The sequence below is a fragment of the Fulmarus glacialis genome, unplaced genomic scaffold (assembly GCF_000690835.1).
Source record: "Fulmarus glacialis isolate BGI_N327 unplaced genomic scaffold, ASM69083v1 scaffold10499, whole genome shotgun sequence".
In the NCBI taxonomy this organism is placed as follows: Eukaryota; Metazoa; Chordata; class Aves; order Procellariiformes; family Procellariidae; genus Fulmarus; species Fulmarus glacialis.
This window is the reverse complement of record NW_009233915.1, coordinates 193,346-212,131: the sequence shown is the minus strand read 5'-3', so window position 1 is coordinate 212,131 and position 18,786 is coordinate 193,346. Positions and strand designations below refer to the sequence as shown.

The window sequence follows — 18,786 nt, the reverse complement described above, 5'->3', positions numbered from 1 at the left end:
TTATTTTTTTGTTTGTTTATTTGTGGTTTGGTTTTTTTGTTTGGGTTCCACCCCCCTGAGACTACATTTGAGTGGTAAGTGCTGTGGTCTTAAAAATGTCCTCTTTTATGTTTGTAATTCCTATCTATAAGTAGTTCTTTTCAATGTGCAGAAGGTGAGGTGGCGGTGGGGTTTTTTGTTGGTAGTCATTACTGGTTTGTTTTTGGTTTTTTTTTGGGGGGGTGTGGAATTATTTTTTTGTTTGTTTATTTGAGGTTTGTTTTTTTTGTTTGGGGTTCCCCCCCTGAGGGGGTAGCAAATCAGTGTCACTTTTTACTCTTGCTTTAAAATCAGGGCCAGGAATCAAAGATATATGTAGAATAGCAGCTCCAAAGTAATGCTTTTCAACTTTTTCTTTAGCACTACTGAGGCAGACATAAATTCTTGTACATGATCATTTTCCCATCCAGATGTTTCCCAGACAATGACCAGTCTAGCGTGATTTTCTTCGGAGACTCAATAAATTATTTCAGCAATACAGTGAAAACTTTGTATTTAATTCCACCACATAAGTTGGATAGTGAATCAGACTACTGGAGGACTTTTTGATACTACTGGGCTTGATTCAGATCAAAATACTGCCAGATTTGCTATTCTTTTACATGTTTCTAGTTTTGGTGTAGATTGATTTATTTACGGTCTGAACAGCAAAATGTGTGGTATCTAATGCAGCCCTACACAGTGAAACAAAAACTAAGGGATATAAGGCTAAGAGGAGCAGAATTATTTAATGGTAACTGTCTCTGGGAGGAAAATGTTAATTTTGCTAAAAATGTAAATTTTCAGCTAAGATGTTCAGTATTTTCATCGCTTTGGGTAAAAATGCAAACTGTAGAAGAGCTTTAGGTTTGGAGCTTCATTAAGAAATTCTTCAGGAAACATGTCAAAGCCCCACTCAAGGAAATATTTATGCAATGCGCTCAAATGCCAAGCTGGCATTAGTGTATGCTTAAAATTAAGCAGATAACTACCTGTTTGGTGAAAGCATCAGTATTGTGTCACTGTAAATTATTGTAAAGAGGAGAAATGACCACTGCTGTCATGATGTCGAGTACCGTGGAAGCAGGGGAGGTCTCCTCAGGCTGGGCAGTGCATGCACATGTTAAGCTATCAGGTCAGTTTGTCCTGGTATTTCCAAGGCAGTAAGAGATGATGATCCCTTTGAAGGGATGTAGTCCTGCCCTAGTATTGGCAAACTTGCAGAAATTGGAACTAAAGCTGCTCCACCTTCAGATGCCTCCCTTTTAGCACGTGGCCTGTTTCTCGTGCTTTTGAAGGCTGTTGATTGCGTGCCCAGCTACCACTGTGTGATTTGCTCCAAATTTCTTTCAGCTTTGCCCTTGCGTTTAATGCTTATTTTTTAAGGATCTTGCCAGGCATAGCAGGCCTGTATGTAAAGACTGCGCTCCAGAAAGGACTAATTGTCAAGTCTGTACTTGAACGGGGTTCACCTGCCACATATATTACGTTATGAATTTGTTAACACTTCTTAAGTAATGGTGGTAACATTGCAGTTGTCTTTACTCTCTGCATATTTACTTGCTTTTTTATGATGCAAATTCCCTGGTTTCTTGCTTAGGTTTCTTATTTTGTGCTCCATGTTTGAAGATATTTTCTACTACAACAACTCTTTTATGCTTAAAAGTGAATTATGAAAAAACTAATGTATGTTCCCCAGTTTGTGTATTTTCTACACTATTTACAATTTTTTCAAAATCATCTCTGCAGTTCAATAATGGATAAAAGAATTAGAATCAGTCAAAGAAGACTATTTGTCTTTTGTGCCTTACACATCATCACAAAGAATGAAATTTTGAAAGCGTTCCAGGAAAACAGGTGTGTGTATTGTTGCAGCTAGGGGCAAGAACAGTGTTTGTTCTTAATGACTGCTTGACTTCAACACTACAGATTGCATAAAACCTGTTCTCTGAATTGCATTAAAACAAATGGTGTTATGGTATTCAGTCAAGAATTTAGGACACAGTTGAACTGCCTGAGTCTGCTAACTTTAAAATATGTTTTATTTTAAAAAAAAAAAAAAGTTTGCATGATATTTTGGCAAGGAAAACTTGAAATCCCCGTGAGCTTTAAAAGGTAAAGGTGCAAAGAAAACTGACAGTATATTCATTTCACTATAACTTTTTTTTTTGTAGTTTAGGGAAAAGGGAAGGGTAAGGAGAAATGACTTGCTAAAAATCTGGTAAAATGTTAAATTTTTAAATGACTGGTTTTAGAAAGCAAGTCTTGTGATGTATCTATGTATTCTATATTTATAAGGAAACAGGTACATTCCACATGATTTTGCATGCCCAGATTTCTCAGTGCATAATAGGTTATCCTGAGAAGCTTCCACAGCTTTTACCTTTATCAGGTAAAAGGGATCACAATTAATACACAAGAAAAAATATTCTTCGCTTGCTTTTGCAGTCTTTTAAAGTGAAATCATCAGAAGAGGAGAAAAATAGTATTGACTTGGACATATTATAAAGAATATTATAAAGTCTAAAAGTTGCAAAAATGAAACTGGTGGGTATAACGATGAAAGAACACTGTATCAGTTTGCATGAGTTTTTCCATTTTGTTCAGTATTTACTATGCAACATGGTGCAGGATGCCAGGTTGACATTGCAGGTTACAGAAAGTGGCCTTCTCTGTTTTATCCATAGAATGGATATCGCCTGAGAGCTGACAGAAAAAGCTTTTGCTCACTTTTCGGTAGACTTCAGTGCTCTTCCACCAAGTGAAGAACTTGTTCCCCTCCCGACTGAGTTTTCAAACCATGTCTCAAGCTCTTGAGTTTGTAAGCAAATGTCACAAATAGTAGTTTTTCTAAACCCTGTGTCTATTGCAGAGGAAATCTATGTAAAAAATAATGAGAACTTAGGTTGAAAAGCGAAACTGTTGAAGGCTGGAAAATACCAGAAATAAGATATCCCATGGAGTTTTAAACCGGCACATACAATGAACAGTTTTAATGTGAGAACTATTTTTTTGGATCCCTGCCTTAATGTGCATATTTTTCTGTGCATTATAGTGGTGCTGCTGGATCTAGTGAGGGTCCGTTTGCTGTATAAGTAATTTATCAGGTTCAACTTAAATGTAGGACGTGTGAATACTTGATTACTTTTACTCTGAGAAGGTTTAAGAGTGCAATATTAAGAATGAGCTTTAGCTTAGCTGATTTTATCTAGCTTTAAAATTTTTATCACCGGTGAAGTGTGTAGTAATGGTTATGAAAGCAATTAATAACAGTAGTGACAAATCAAGAGACTGACTAATTTATCATTATAGATTTTAATGAGGCTTATAATCTAGCAATAAATATACAATATATTCAAAAGCATGGAGTTATAAAAAGGATGATTTATTTAACTTTAATTCTAAACTAGTCTGAAAACCAAAGGTTGTAGAAACCAGGCATGTAAGAACATAATTCTTTTTGGTATTACAGAGCAGAAGAATGAAAATTACAGAGGAAGGGAGTTTAGATTAAAATTAAAGGGGGGGGGAAGCAATTGTTTAACTTCATTTTAAAGCACACCAATAGTTTGTAGATGTGGGAGGTATCTTCTTGTGGGCAGCTTCTTTTTCCCATCTCAATCTGCTTACTTGGCAGAGCGTGGGAACTGTCTCAGGCACACCATCCCTGGAGTACTCAGAAGATGGGGAGCAGTGGAAGTGGTAGCAATACTTGCTCCTTGGGAAAAGCTGTCTCAGATTTCAGAGCAAGTTTGTGTGAGGAGACCCAAATGTGAAGAGTTATTACAGCATCTTTAATATTCAGTGTTCAATTTGTAAATTAGGCTTTATTACCATTTTTTATGATTGTATTATGTTTATTATGATCTTCCTTATAGCTTTTATTCTTCTCCCTGCTTTCTTGTGCTGAAGTAAGTATACCAGAGTGTCTCTGGACAGGAATATTGTTGAAAAGTAATAAGCACCTAACAGGATCTTGCCTGAGCTGTATAACAGGATGGCTGAAATTTGGAAAATTAATTATAGCCAGCCTTTCCCAAAGGGAAGCTAGAAACTCAGGTGGTAGTGGTAGCATTAAAACAAGAAAGAAGCAAGCAACAACAATAGAAAAGGACAGATGAGACCCCCAAAAGTAGGTTTCTATACTGTTGGATCAGCTAGAGTTAGGTAAAAAACCCCCGAACCAACCCAAACTTGACCTTTTAAGGGCTTGTAAGGGGATGTCTTCCCATGTTTTGGAAGACAAGCTCTGAGCTGCAGATATGCAGTTTGGGAGAGGTTATCTAGAACCCTTACAGAACACTTGAGCGTTTGCAGTTTTGCATCAACACTGTTGAGTAAACTGGAGTAGGAACCGTGTGTAGGCGTGATGTCTTTATAGTTCTTGTGCTGTCCAAAATGAAGTATAATTGCTGTCAGAAAATGTCTGTAATATCTGCCTTGTTTTCCTCAACTTCCACGTTACAAAAGCTAAATTATAAAGCAGAATGGGGGAAAGACCTTGCTTTGGGAAGGCAAGCTCAGAGGAGTCTTACCAGATAAATACATCATTAGATTGGCCTCTGCCTCTTTGTAGAGGTAGAGAGTTTGGAGCTGGTTGCAGATTCATAAACCCCATCTAGCTCTTTCAGGACTTTAGGAAGGGGGGTGTGCTCGAAGAGTTCCGTTCATCAAGCACAGCTTAATGACTTTAGGCAAAGAAGGGTGACTAGCAAAGTTCTTGAAATTAATTAATATCTGCCTAACCACACTGGGCTGGGGTCCTCTGTGCGTACTGAAGGACGGAGGAGTCGCATTAACGCCTGCTGCCTTTGTGGAAACGGCTCTCCTGTGTTTATAAACTTGGTGTTTATCCTCACGTTTGGGTCAGTAAGGAGGCACTGCTTCTGTGAGATATTGATTTGGCATGTCCTCAATTTGTCTTCATTGCACTGCTCCCATGACACTGAGTTGCTTCCATCTATTTTGCAATGTCTGCTAAGCTCGTTACAAGAGAGATCAGTGCATTTTCCAGTGATGCTTTGCTGCAGCTGCAGGACTTACAGTGCTGCCGGGGTTTGGAGTCAGCCCTTCTCCTGAGATCAGTTGCCTAACACTGGGGTAGAAATACACTATGTAATACTGAATCAGGTTCTGCATTTTTAAAAGAGGTGCAGACGCTAATTAATTTTCACAGAGCCCCTGCAGATAGAGAAGCCAAACTGCTGAAAGTCGCATGGTGAGACAGAAATGTGATTAGGATTTCGTGTGAGACCTCCTCCCTTTCAGTCCCGTGCTCTACCTCTGTAGTGTAGGATGCCTTGCCAAAGTAGTCCTGAGCACTCTCTGATAGAAAAGCTTTTGTTCATAAACAGGCAAGAGTGAGGCCTATTACCATGCAGTCTTACATTGTCTGTTCTTTACAGTAGTTTATTTTTGATAAGCTAAAGCACATTTTACTGTAATTGTTAACACGCCTAATTTGCAATCACACAGTCGTATCAATAATAATGGAAAGCTGTTCACAGGTAATAAATTAGCATACCATATAACTAGCAGAACTATGGTTCTCGGTATATTGTTTCATGATCAAGAATTCAGTATTTAAATATACACAGCAGTGGGCTGAGAACAAGCTGTTCATTTTTGCTGCAAGCAGTACCAGTGGACCAGAGTAATCATAACTCCCAGAAGCAGGACTGATTTTATTGATTTTAAATAGGCTTTCATTATAGAACTGAGCCTCTTACAATTGCAAGGAGTATCATTGCCATTGGTATTCACAGCACTGACTGAAGGGAAGGACGTGTATTGTTGAATGCAGCTTGGAGGATGCTTGTCCCTCAGAGTATTATATTCTGTTCTGCTGAAACGTCTGAATTTATTTACAAGAAAAGTACTTAAGGCTCTTTTCCTATGTGGTTAGATTGAATTTTTTTTAGAAATGTGGTTAGACCCAACTACAGTTGTGAAATTTTAAACTCTCAGGACTTTTCTGAGGAGTAAAGGTCTTGCTTATTTATTGGCATCTAACTTAGGGACAAGCTGTATTTTGCTCCATTTTTTTAAAGGACTCTTTGGAAATGTTCATCTCTCTCTTTTTTCTGTAGATTAATGTAAAAAAGACAAATATAAGATCCGGTGAATAAGCTGTTAAGTCTGAGATATTAATGTATTCAAGTTATAATTAGTTAAGAACACATGCTGTTACCAGAAATGCGTCATTAATCTGCATGGAGCAGTTTGCAGCTATTTGCTGCTAAATTAGTGACACTTAAAAGCAGTCTTTTTTTGTATTGTTTTGAACAGTAAAGAAAATTTTAAATCTGTGACCAAAAAAAATATATGCACACTTAAGAAGCAATCTGTTTTGTTACTTGGGTTTGTTTGTTTTTTGGTTTTTGGTTTTCTTTTTAAATTTACACAAAGGCTTGTTAGTCAGTGGACATAAACAGAAGTTTGTTGAAGCTGCCTTAATTACCAAATGCAGTGCTGTTGAAAACGTTGCACTATAATTTATGGTGGTGTAAAGACATGTTGCTTGTGCTAGGTTCTCTTCAAATCCAGTATTTATAACTACATAGCCCCACTTAAACATTTTTCCAGTGTTACTACCGCAGTTTGGAATGGTGCTAATGGAAATTAATCACAGCTTTTTGTTTTTAATGGGTTTAATATTGACTTGCATACTGCTTTGTAGATTTTATTTATTTATTTATTTATTCATGTATTTATATTAGAGCTACAAGTGAAGGTGAATTACTTCATATATTCCAGCTAAAACCACATTTTTGTTTTGGGGCAGTCTTTCATAACATGATTCGGGAATTCAGGCAGGAGAGAGCATAAAAACTTTGTGTGAGCATTTCTAGAAATTGGCTCTTTAAATAAAATGGTGACGTTAAGTAGTGAATCAACTTTGTAAGCACTGAATGATCAAGCCTAGTTACTGTAAAATAAGATCTGGCTGGTTTACTTCATTTTACAGAGCTTGGGCAAATAACTATTGCATTAAATTGCTTCCTGTTGGTTTCCCCCAGGGCAAGAAGAACCTGCTGTACTGTGCTCTGCTGAGCTGCTATATTGATTAGTTCCTCAGGTCTAATCTTTACATGGTTATGCTTACTTTCGAGTGTGTTTGTTTATGGTTTTGGTAGTTGTTTTTCTGAAGTTATTGTATTGCCTTGATAGTCCTCTGGTGGATTATAAAAGTGTACACATTAATTCCTTTCTCTAACTTCATTTTTGTAGCCAAATGAAGATAATCAGCATTCATGTAGCGTGCTGGTTAGGAGTGAGGGTAATGATCACTCACATAATTGATACCGCGTATCATTGACAATCAAAACTCACGTTGTCAGGATGGTTGGCACCTAAAACTAATCTAATTAAATGCTTTGCAGCTTCTATTAACAATACTATATTACATTCTTTATCAGAGCAGCTATTGTGATTTTAGAGTTTGCTTCTGCAGGTGGGAAAGTGATTTATAGTTTTAATTCATCTTAATAATTTGTGTGCTTAGGAAACACTTGATATAAAACTTTTTGTTGCATTTAAATTTCCTTGTTATCTGCCTTGCAGTGGCATGAATAATAGGGAGTCCAGAACATGAATATATTGGAATGCATGAAGTATTTTCAAGGAGAATGCTTTTAAGGTTCAGAATGATATATGTCAAATGTTACTGAATGGATAAACGTGGAGGGATTTTGCCTTGAGAAGCTTGGAAATCAGGCATCTCTTAGTACAGTACCTCCAATAGCTGAGTTAAAAATGCATTTCTGTCTTAATACAGGAAATAGAATATTTATTTCATAATATTTATTCTATCCTAAGATCCAACTTTTTTTCTAGTTGCTGAAATTTATTATACTGGAAATTTGAAATGACGCTGTGTCAGAGCTGGTCTGCACCAAAAATTGCCACACCTCCAAACTTATGTTTAATCATCTGTGAAATATTTTTATGTAATACAAGCCTAGAAAGCCTGTGTTTGTTTGAATGAAAGTATCCGTATCCTCTGTGCCACTTAAACAGTAAATTTGTCAATTTAACAACAGATTCTCATGTTCTCTTTTCTTGCATACTTGCGTAGAATATTGTGATTCAAGGTGTGACCTAATCCAAACATCGCTGGAATCAGATTTCCACAGACTTCAGAAAAGGATAACAATGTTAGCCTTTTCTAGGCACTGCTTAATGATACGTTAATATTAGGATCTCAGACTTTGCAAAATACCTGGCAGTATTATGATAAATGTGCAAAGTGACAGTATCCAGTGTTATTAAAAATCTTACAGGCACCTGGCAGGTCTTTATGGTTCAAGAAGCTGCTGTGGTCCATGGAGCTGCAGAGATCATGAGTGATGTTTTTCTTTGGTTGTTTTTTTTCTTTTCCCCTTTCCCCCCCCTCCGTTTTACTCTGTAAGGATGTCAGGATTGCTTCTGTTTGGAACATAGGTCTTGGTGCAATTACTTTGTCACTGTGTCTTGCTGCACTTTCTTGTTACTAAGATACTGTTGCACTCACATTGCCAAAGATTCAAGTGATGCCTCACAAACAGATGAACATGTTTTCACAGCTACTGCCCTTGCTCTACATTACCTGCCCTTTGGAGATGGGGATTTCTTCTTTTAGGACCACATCCATAGCTTTGCTTACATGTGTTCAGAGCAAGGAATGGAATTTATTTTCCTTGATGAGCATTTGTTTGTTGTGCGTTCAAGACAAAATGTGATCTGATTCATGTTTTAAAAACCGTGCCAGAGTATAAGCCGTCAAACAGTATGCTGGTTATATGGTTTGTTGTACAGGCCATATGGCATTAATAGCATGGTTTTGTTCTAAATAATGACATATTTGTGCAGCTAATAAGTAGTGTATATTTATCCTTTAACTTCCTTGAACAATTCTTTTTTGCAAGGTTGCTTTGTGAAAATGCTGAATTGACTCTCGTTTTATTATTCACTAGTTATGAACAACTTCTCATTGTTTTATTTTAAGAGTCTAACATGGAAATGCTTTTTACCTTAAACACTAAAAAGCACAATAAATGACACATGATAGAATAGCGATGTGTTTTTCTTTTACAGAGGCAAAGGAAATTGTTCTGAAGGCACAGATTCTGGCTGGAGGGAGAGGAAAAGGTATTTTCGATAGTGGATTGAAAGGAGGAGTTCATCTAACTAAAGAGTAAGTCTTTAAAATTGAAAAAGCATAAATAAATTGCTTCTGTTGTAATATTTAAGCTGTTTACAATAGCTATGTGACTGTTTCTTTTAATATCTTTCAATAAACTAACCTTATTCCTTTGTTTGTAGCCCTAAGATTGTTGAACAGCTTGCTAAACAGATGATTGGGTACAATCTGTCAACAAAGCAAACTCCAAAGGCTGGTGTGACAGTTAAAAAGGTAAGATTTTTGCCTCTTGGAAGTGGAGAACTGTGTTCAGCTGCAATTCTGCATTAATATGCTGGGGTGTATGACACATTTATTTTTTTCATTCCTTCTCCAATGCCGGATTGATTGCATCTAGTTGATGAAAGAAAAAAAAAACATTACTTTTTCTTTCTTTGTGCGTATGTATTTTTGTCCATCAATTTCAGCATACCTAGTGGTGGAAAAATAAATTCATTTCTGCTGCCTGTGTTGAAGGGAATCCTTTTTCATAGGTTCATCCTTCATCAAATACATACTAAATGCTAGCATAACTGTGTATAGCATTAGCTGTACATGCTTATTGACATTCTGCTTAGAGAACTAATATATGCATGATTACCTGTAGTAATAGTATTATCTGTATTTCATTCACTCTCAGCTTTGGGCAACTGTTATTAAAGATAGGGACAGATGATTTTGCATGAGAATGATCTCAATTTATAAAAAAAAAAAAGTGTCTAGAAGTAGATTCTTCCTAACTTGTTGCAAATATATAGTAAAATGTGTCGGTTCAGCTAATACATGGTAATTCATTTACGTATGATGGTGCATACTGCAAGGTGCCAAGATTTACTTCAGCCTAAATGTATTGCTTGGTATTGGCCTAAATAAGAGAAGCATAGATAGCCCATCAGCAAGATTCTCCTTTACCTTAGTAAAATTCTCTAAGTCAGCAAATCCTAGCAATTGCCTATGTACTATATATATATTTTTATCTCTTGCTTTGTTTTACTGAGCAAGGATCTTCATACAGGTATGTAGTCAAGAGCCACACTGTATTTGATGCCAGGAGATAATTTGGCATGAGCTGAAAAGAACTGCAGTTCACTTTTAATATATTGTGAACAGCTTGGTATATTAGCATAGAAGGGGAACACCTGTCTGGAAAGATACTGTCTAATGAGAGCTGGAGGAAGGTGCTCAGGTGGTTCTTCTCTTGGGGAGCAAGGAGAGCATATTACCATCACTCCTCATAGTTGTTGTTAGAAAGAAATATTAGATATTAAAAAGAAGGAACAGTATTACCATTAAGGCATGTCTGTCAGAGATTGTGATAATAGTAAGGATATAAAAAAGGATATACATTTCCCATATTAAGGCACTCTGCTTTGAAAAATTTGTATTGTAAAAGCAGCTTTCTTTTATAAATTCTTTGGTTTTATTCTTTTGCCCTAGTTGACCTACTTTGAATACAGCAATACAGGAAATTTCACTCTTTTGTCTGAGTGCAGGTCTGTTCATTCATTTACATACTCAGTTCTGAAACAGAAACTTGTAATTTTCTTCAAAATTGATAGAAATGAAAGAAAGGTATGGGTGTTGAGGTTTTTTGAAATGGATTATTCAAAGGATTTATATTAAGATGACTTTTGTATCATGTATAAAATAGCTATAGAAGATTTAACTTGTAATTGCTTTAGTCCCCATCTACATTTTGCTTGTATGAATAAACAATGGTCAAGAGTAAGCAGCTATGGCATATGTGAAGTTTAAGGTGAAGTTTGCACTATTGAACTTCAAATATTTATTTTGGTGGTACAGGAAAGTATATAGTCTTGATAGACGGTGTATTTTTCCTTCACTATAGAGTTACATGGAAACTTTTCAGGACACAGCTTGCAAGTATTTTAATATTGATGCATGATAAATTGGTGTAGTGCTTTTCACTGGGAGAAGCTGATCGTCTGTTGTCATAGACTTCCATTCTGATTATAGAGTTGGCTTTTAAAAGCCCTAGGCGAATTCATATCTTTATCACATACATATGTAACAAGGTAACAGTATGTTTTATGATATTTTTGGTGTTGAGATCTTTATTCTTGGTAATCTATGGTAAGAGCATACACCCTATTTTAAATTAATTATATAACAGTTTGGCCAATGGTATGCTAATGTTTTCCCCATCGCTTGTTAGACAGTGAAGAAAGCATGTTTAAAATGATTCATCTAGGTCATCGAAAGACCATGTCCCAGAAAAATTAATGTATTTTAAAAGCGTTTCTCTTTTCCAAAGTTAACTACTTTGAAGATCCTAGAGTGAGCTAAAGGAGTTGAGGCATTCAGGTGTGTAGTATCAAGACTACAATGTCAAACACTGAAATTGTAATCAAGGAGCAAAATACAGTAATATGATTAAAAGTATGAGTTTAGCTGTGTCTAAAATGTCATTTAAGGCAGTGCACAGAAAATGCTGGACAGACTCTTCAAGCTTGTTGAGAGCAGTGGGGAATTAGAGAATTAATAGCAGGCATTTTTGTTCTATTTCGAGGCATATGCTCTCTCTGTATATGTAGGGATATGTGTGTGAACATGTACTTAAAGAAAATTGCAGTTCACAAAGAAAAGAAAAGGCATGTTTTTAGGTTTTGTGGGTTTTAAACTTTTTGGTCTTCTGGAAAGTTTGCGTGAACTCATGTTTTAAAAAAATTAGGTAATAAACGTCTTTTAGAAGGAAAATAGTTATTAAGTCACTTTCTGCAAGGGAAACAATGAGCTAGTATCAAGTCAGGGAGTGGAAGTGACATACCTTTTACATGTATTTGTAAGGAAGAAATAAAATGTAGAAATTTTCTGCAATTACAATAATTATGGAGCAGAAAATGGAGTTTTCAGCTTTCTTTCTCAGCTTGTGCACCTACTACAGAATTTAAAGCATGTTTGTGCTTCTTTAGATTGATGTTTCTTAAATAAATAGCAGTCTCAGTTCCTTTGTAATTTGGAAGCTATTTTGAGAGTTTACATAAAATCCTCTTATGGCATCTTGGAATTTGGAGAGCCTGGTTATCTGAGAAGACAGTCTTCTCTTATCACGACAACCTGAGAATTTGCTACCTGTGTTTCCTCTCCAAGCAATAACAGAATTAAGATTTTGAATATTTGATTCAATATAAAAAAGCTGCAATAGTTACCCTCATGAAATTAGATATGTGACTTAAACTTCTAGGTAATGATTTGTTTTTAAGAAGGAAAGCTTGAAGTTATTGGGAAGTTTTAAAGAAAACTGATTTTTCCCCAGGTCATTTTAAATATAAACCTGATGTGGTAAACAGATAATGCTGCTTCACATTCTTTATCAAAAGCAAGACAAGACAAAACATGAGAAAAGTCAACAGTCTGTAGATTCAATTTCACTATTCTTAACTGTTCATTAATGTGTTTGCATTAGTTTTGTCATGTGAATGATAGGTAGACTTTAACAAATAATATTAAAAGACCTTGAAAACCAATTTCCCTGGCTTTGCTCTGCATCAGACAGGGAGGATGATGAAGGAAAGTAACTGTTTTTTGTTGGGAGAAATGAGAGATGTTGCACAGTCTGACAATTTTAACTCTACAGTAAGCTTGCCTACTACAAAGTAGATAGACTCTCAATAGTTTTTTGAATTAAGACAGAGAAGTATTTGACAATGTTGGCATGGTTAATTAGCAATAGTGAGGACAATCACTCAGGTTGGAAGTAGCAGTTGAAAAGATACCTGATTTAATAATGTAAGTTCCACCTGCTGTGCTTGCAAATGTATTCCTCAAGACTTGTTGAGTGGATTCCCATCCTAAGTCTGGCCCTGATCCTGAGCACTGTCACTCTGGAAACTGTCTGAACAACTGAGACAAGATCCAGTAGGACCAGCTGGTTTTATTTGACCTATGTCTAAAGTAATTGACTCACGTTTTTCAGATACACTGATGCAGGATATGTAAGAAGGTGAAAACATGCATGCAGGTAAAAAGACTAATAGTAGCAAATCAAGGATGCTTTCCATAACTTTGCTTCTTAGTTTGACAAATCTTGGCAGGTAGCTGATGAGCTATGTTTCTGAAGTTGGCTTTTAGCATCCCTTTATAGTAGCCTAAAATAGGCAGATGCTTTTAAGTAGTACAGTAGTTTTCTACATTCTTAGTTGTCTCCTTCACCCTAGTTTTCTTTAGTTTGCTTTTGAACAGTCGCCTGTTTGAACTATTCCTTTACATCACCCTATGTTCTATCAATAAAGCAAGATAGAAGGAAACAAAATTACTATAAAGAAAATGTCTTCCAAGTCAAAAAAACCCATAAAGAAATAGCATCTTTCCTTCCATTCTGAGCACAGAGGGCTTTATTTAATTCCTTGTCTCTTACTTTTTTTTCTGTTCTGTTAAGATGTACAGCCTGGCAGAAGGTAAGTACATTCTTTCTTATGTACTCCAGAGTAGAATGTCAAAAAAGCAACTTGGGTGAAAGTATAGTGCATCTTTCTTGTTTATAGTCCTTGAACTATGAAAACGCAGGAATACTTATTTGATGGAACACATCTTGCTGGGTAGGCAGAGTTTTAAGACTGCAGGTGTATACATGCCTCTCGGATCTAAGGAGTTTTAACTGCTGACTGGTAGAATGAATTTCACCCTATGTTTCATTCAGAGTGATGATCTTCGTCTACAATTATTGTTCAAAACTGTCGCTTTATACACAGACCACGTTAGAAAGACAATGCCACTTAATTCTTTTTAATTACATTAATCTTAGGGAAGTGACTTTCCTGATTTCTACTACTTCCATTGAAAGATAGGAAATAGTAGCTCTGCTAAGGAAGAATATAGTTGATTGTCAGAAGGAGAGGCTAAAATGCTAATTAAATTGCAGAGGTGGCTGCTCAACTTCCAGGTTGAAAAGCAAAACCGTAGTGCAGAGCGGAACTACAGTCTTTGCACCTGAGATTATGGCACCTGTTATGATCATAAGGATCTAGTAATGATCATATGCAGTGGGTTTTTTTGAAGATGAAGATATTTGGGGGAATTTAGTATTCTTGCATCAAAACATAGTTTTGTGCGTCCCTTGCCAAGTGTAAAACTACTTAATCTCTGAAATTGCTTTAAAGCTATTGCAAAAATTGACAGCTCAGATGAAGAGGAAAGTATAGTTATTGTAATACTGAAGTGGAGGGGACTTTGGCTTTGGCATATTTTGGGGAGGAGATCAAAAATCGTAACAATGGATTTATATGGGCCATTTTCCCCCCAATTTTAGTGTGAGTTCTTGTAGATTCCAATCATGTAGGATTTGAATCATCTTTTTTGTTGCGTTCTGAGGTATCTGTCAGATATTGGTACGAAAGGGCTCTGTAGTTTATAGTAATAAAGAGAAATTAGTAGCTCTTTGGAAAAATAAATTTTTATGTTTCTAGAATGTGCCAGATCTGAAGGTTACACATCTGCTTGTCTCTCTAAACTGAAAGTAAACAGCTGGATGGCAGAATTATCTGTAAATCCATTTCCTTAGGAAATACTTAGGCAGGGCAGGAATTCAGTGCTGACATTGTAAGTGTAGGATGGCCTTCTGTCAGAATGAGGGAGAGAACTTAAGCCTGAGGCTTTACTGGTAAGGAACGGCGCTGCTGATGCGATGCATCAGAAGGCCAACACACCCTCTCTTACATCTATGTGATTTGCAAGACTGCAGTCCCTTGTGACTCAAGTTTTCTGGGGGCAGCATGTTAAAGTGCTTGTTGGCAATAAAAAGGTAATATGGAAGTCCCCTTTACGGACACAGCAGCAGCTCCGATTGTCTTCTTGGAAAAAAATCCCAACAATTAGGTGTTCCTGGTTTACCCTGCTTGTTACATACCCCAGTGAGAACAGCAGCATCAGGAGAGTCTCTTATTTAGGAATAGAGGATTTCTTGGGGAAAAAAAAAATCACTGGGTTGTAATACCTTGTAAAAGCAGTGAAACAAACATTTCAGGATAGCAAGTATCAAACTGCTGCATTTTAAAGCACTGCAGAAAACATGAGCCATAGTATTGTCTGATCACAGCAGAGGGAAATACTGTCCCTCATTGGTTCAGTTAATTTTTCATTGCTTTTTACATTGCAAAAGATTTTACAACATTCACTACTCTTAACACCTCAAGGAAGCAAAGCTATGTTCAGATTAAATGTCACCAGCTAGATGGACCAGTCAGAACTGTTGCTGGTTTTTTTTGTTCCCTGTATTCATTTTTAGGTGATGGTTGCAGAAGCATTGAATATTTCCAGGGAAACATACTTCGCAATTTTGATGGACAGAGCCTGCAACGGACCTGTTATGGTTGGCAGTCCACAGGGTGGTGTTGACATAGAAGAAGTTGCAGTTACTAGCCCAGAACTTATCTTTAAGGTATTAAAATAATACTTGAGAATAAAAATTTTCCTTGTCAGTTATCTAAAAGAATGTTTCCCCCCTCTTCCCCCCCTTCTCCTTCCATTTTTCCTTCTTCCATGTACGGAAAGAAGACAATAAGAACCATAAAAATTGTGTTTCACCAAATAGGGGGCCAGACCTGTCATCTAGTAGATGAATGAAGCATGTTTAACATCTGATTTTGTTAGTATTTCTCTCTCCAGCTCTATTTAGGAAGAGAGCTTAAATCTGCTTGTTACATGTTATGTTAAACTTAATATCTGAAATGTTTAATGAGTGAGTTTCACTTTCAGGAAAGTACACAGTTTTTTCACAAGTGGGTCAGTGCCAATATGGTTATTGTTTCTGTGGTTGTTTTTTCCTAATTGGCAGAGTTGTTAATTATTTCTTTGTACCTGGATGACTCTTGCATCTGAAATACAACTGTTGTAATTGCTTTCTTAATGGTGACTACATTTAAGTATGTTTTTTTTATGTTACTGTGGCATGATAATGAGTAGACAAGCTATTCATATGGGAAAATAATTGATACAATCAAGTATAATTATTCAAAAATTGTGAAAATATTTAATGTGTATTTTTAAATTGTATAAATTTCATAGCGTTACTGGGCAGTGACACCATTGCCTTGAAAATATTCCAGAAGATGTCATAAAAATTAACAGACTAAATATTCGTCAACGCCATCTGTACAGTAATTAAAAGTGAAAACTGGTGTCACATTGTCTTGTCAGCATGCTACCCTGAAGAATTATATATTTTTTGGAAGGCCTGTTTCATAGTTGGTGTGGTAATTATAACATACCCTATAGGCAGCTGCTATAGCCTCAGTCTCAGAGAACTTTGGCAAACAGCCATGCATTAATTACTAATTTGGAAATGTATACTAAGTGTTTTCCTTTTGAAGTTATAAATCTCCATTCAGATTGAATATTTAGTTATATTTATGCTCGTTATTGTTACAGGAGGAAATAGATATTTTTGAAGGTATAAAGGATCATCAGGCATTGCAGATGGCAAAAAATTTGGGATTCAAAGGACCTTTGCAACAGCAGGTAACTTGACTCTATTCCCTCAGTTTTTACTGAAGACATTTTAGCCCAGCTATACAATTTCCAAATAGACATGAAAGGCTAAGTGTCCATTAGATCAGGACCGTTTTGACATTTGAAATATTAAATTGCACCTATATAATTGTCATCAGGCTTTATCAATTTGAATAAGGTCCTTATTGTTCCAAAGTAAAAGTCCCTAGTCTTTGAAGCAATTGATGACAACATGCTATTACACCACAGGGGATTCTTTTGATTTCGTTGGAGTTCTATTGGAGCTCAGAGAATTACATGGTAGAGCTCTTTTTGAAAATTTGGCCCTTAATATGGGGAGAAGTAAAAGCGTATCTCTCTGTGTAATTGAAGCCTTTTTTTTTTTTTTCCAAACTTCAACTCAAAACCAAAAGTCTGCCAGCTTGTTGTCTTTTCAGTATCTTTTTTTTATATCTATTGGAATTCCATATTGTACACAAATATGCAAGCTATTTTGCCTTTATAAATCACTTTGCAGAGAAGAAAAAGCTTGTTTAAGCTACTTTTGCCTGGTTTTTTTTCCATAGTATCAAACTGTCATTTTTGTAGAACTCCTTTATTTCTAATTCAGCAGTTTTAATTATTTTCTATCCCAACCGTGCAATTAACAAATGCATAATCGTTAGGTTGATTAACACACATTTGAAGATTTAACTGTATATCTAATGAGGAGGAATGATTATGTAGAACCTTTCAACCCTTGAAGAGTTCTGGTACTTAATAATTAACAGCAATATATGGACTTTTCAACAATATATTTAAATAATGCTACAATGAATGCATTTCTTTCCTTGTGCTATCAACTCAGAGGAATTTACTGAAGCATAGGGACATAGTTTGTATTCAGACAAATCCTAGTATTTACTTATACATTCGCTATTTCTAGGTTGGGATTTGATGCTTTGCCTTGAGAAAGAGAAATGTTGACATTAAGCTGCCTGGTTCAGAAAGTTATAAAAGTTAAGCAATTCTGGTAATCTCTTAAAATTACAGCAGTGTACTAGCGCAACAACAGCTTTTCAGGTTGCCCAGAATCAATGCGGGGTTGATGGTGGGAATTCCTTCCTAACATCACTGTTGATAGCCTTACCCATGTGGTGTTAGGATAGTTTGTCAACCAGAGTGTCCATGCCAAGGAAACTGTTACCTTGGTGGGTGCAGATTTATAACTGATAATTTTTTTAAAGTCAAAACCATTGAGAATGCTTCAGCTGATGACTGTTGAGCAGGGAAGACTTCATAAGCAATTTGTATGCTGCTTCCAAACTGTAACTCTTTAAGGAGTCTTAGATGTGTTGGTCCCAAAACTGGACACAGACTCCAGGTGCGGCCTTATCAGCACTGAGTAGAGGGAGATAGGAACATCCCTCACCATATTCTTCCTGATGTAGTGCAGTATTGGGGTTGAGTCTTTCCAGTCGTAATGTTTTCTTTCTTATGAATGACATTACAGGAGAAAGCTGACTTCTCTTTTTTTATTCTCATTCACTTTGCTTATTAGGAGAGGTCCCAGATATTTTTGGTTCACGTACTTCAGTTAACTGATCAGTAATGAACAAATTTGAATGGTTCTTTATTAGTGCCCTTCTTCATCTGCAAATTTATTTCAGCTAATAGGTTGTCAGTGTGTAATGAACTAAAGGGATTTTTTTTTTCATGCACGTTCATGTTGCTGTTGTTTAAGTTGTTCTATTAATGGAAGAATGTTGTAAGAACAAAAGACTTGGAAGTTAGTAGTCAGTCACAATACTTTCAACCACAGAACCAGTCACAGAGATAGGTGGTGAGGAACAATAAGGAACAAGCAGGAGTATCTTGTAAAGAGTAAAGAAGCATGCTTCTGACATAATTTCTTCAAGAAAACATTTCGGACTGATGTAGGAAGGAGAAACGTATATTTTTTCTAAAGTCACTAATGTGCACATACTGCTTTATGGTTTCTGAATTTAGACTGATTAACGTGAATGCAACTTAGATCTCAGCATACCGGAGAATATGTCATTATGAACTGTTAGGCACTTTTCAAATTAAACTTGTCATAGTAATTGTGCTGTTTATTTTGTAGAAAATCTCCAGTTCATGTAGTCTTTAAATGCACTTTT

General features: G+C 36.1%; 1 protein-coding gene across 1 annotated transcript in view; it reads left to right on the top strand.

The window, feature by feature from the left end:
- The window catches only part of SUCLG2 (succinate-CoA ligase, GDP-forming, beta subunit), a gene marked incomplete at its 5' end in the record, with an annotated part of 104,662 nt that overhangs the window by 23,746 nt on the left and 62,130 nt on the right, over positions 1 to 18,786 (top strand). Inside the window, 4 exons of the mRNA XM_009585486.1 lie at positions 9,094 to 9,193; positions 9,322 to 9,412; positions 15,423 to 15,575; positions 16,565 to 16,654. Of these exons, the coding sequence (XP_009583781.1) occupies positions 9,094 to 9,193; positions 9,322 to 9,412; positions 15,423 to 15,575; positions 16,565 to 16,654 (434 nt within the window). The remainder of the gene's footprint in view (positions 1 to 9,093; positions 9,194 to 9,321; positions 9,413 to 15,422; positions 15,576 to 16,564; positions 16,655 to 18,786) is intronic.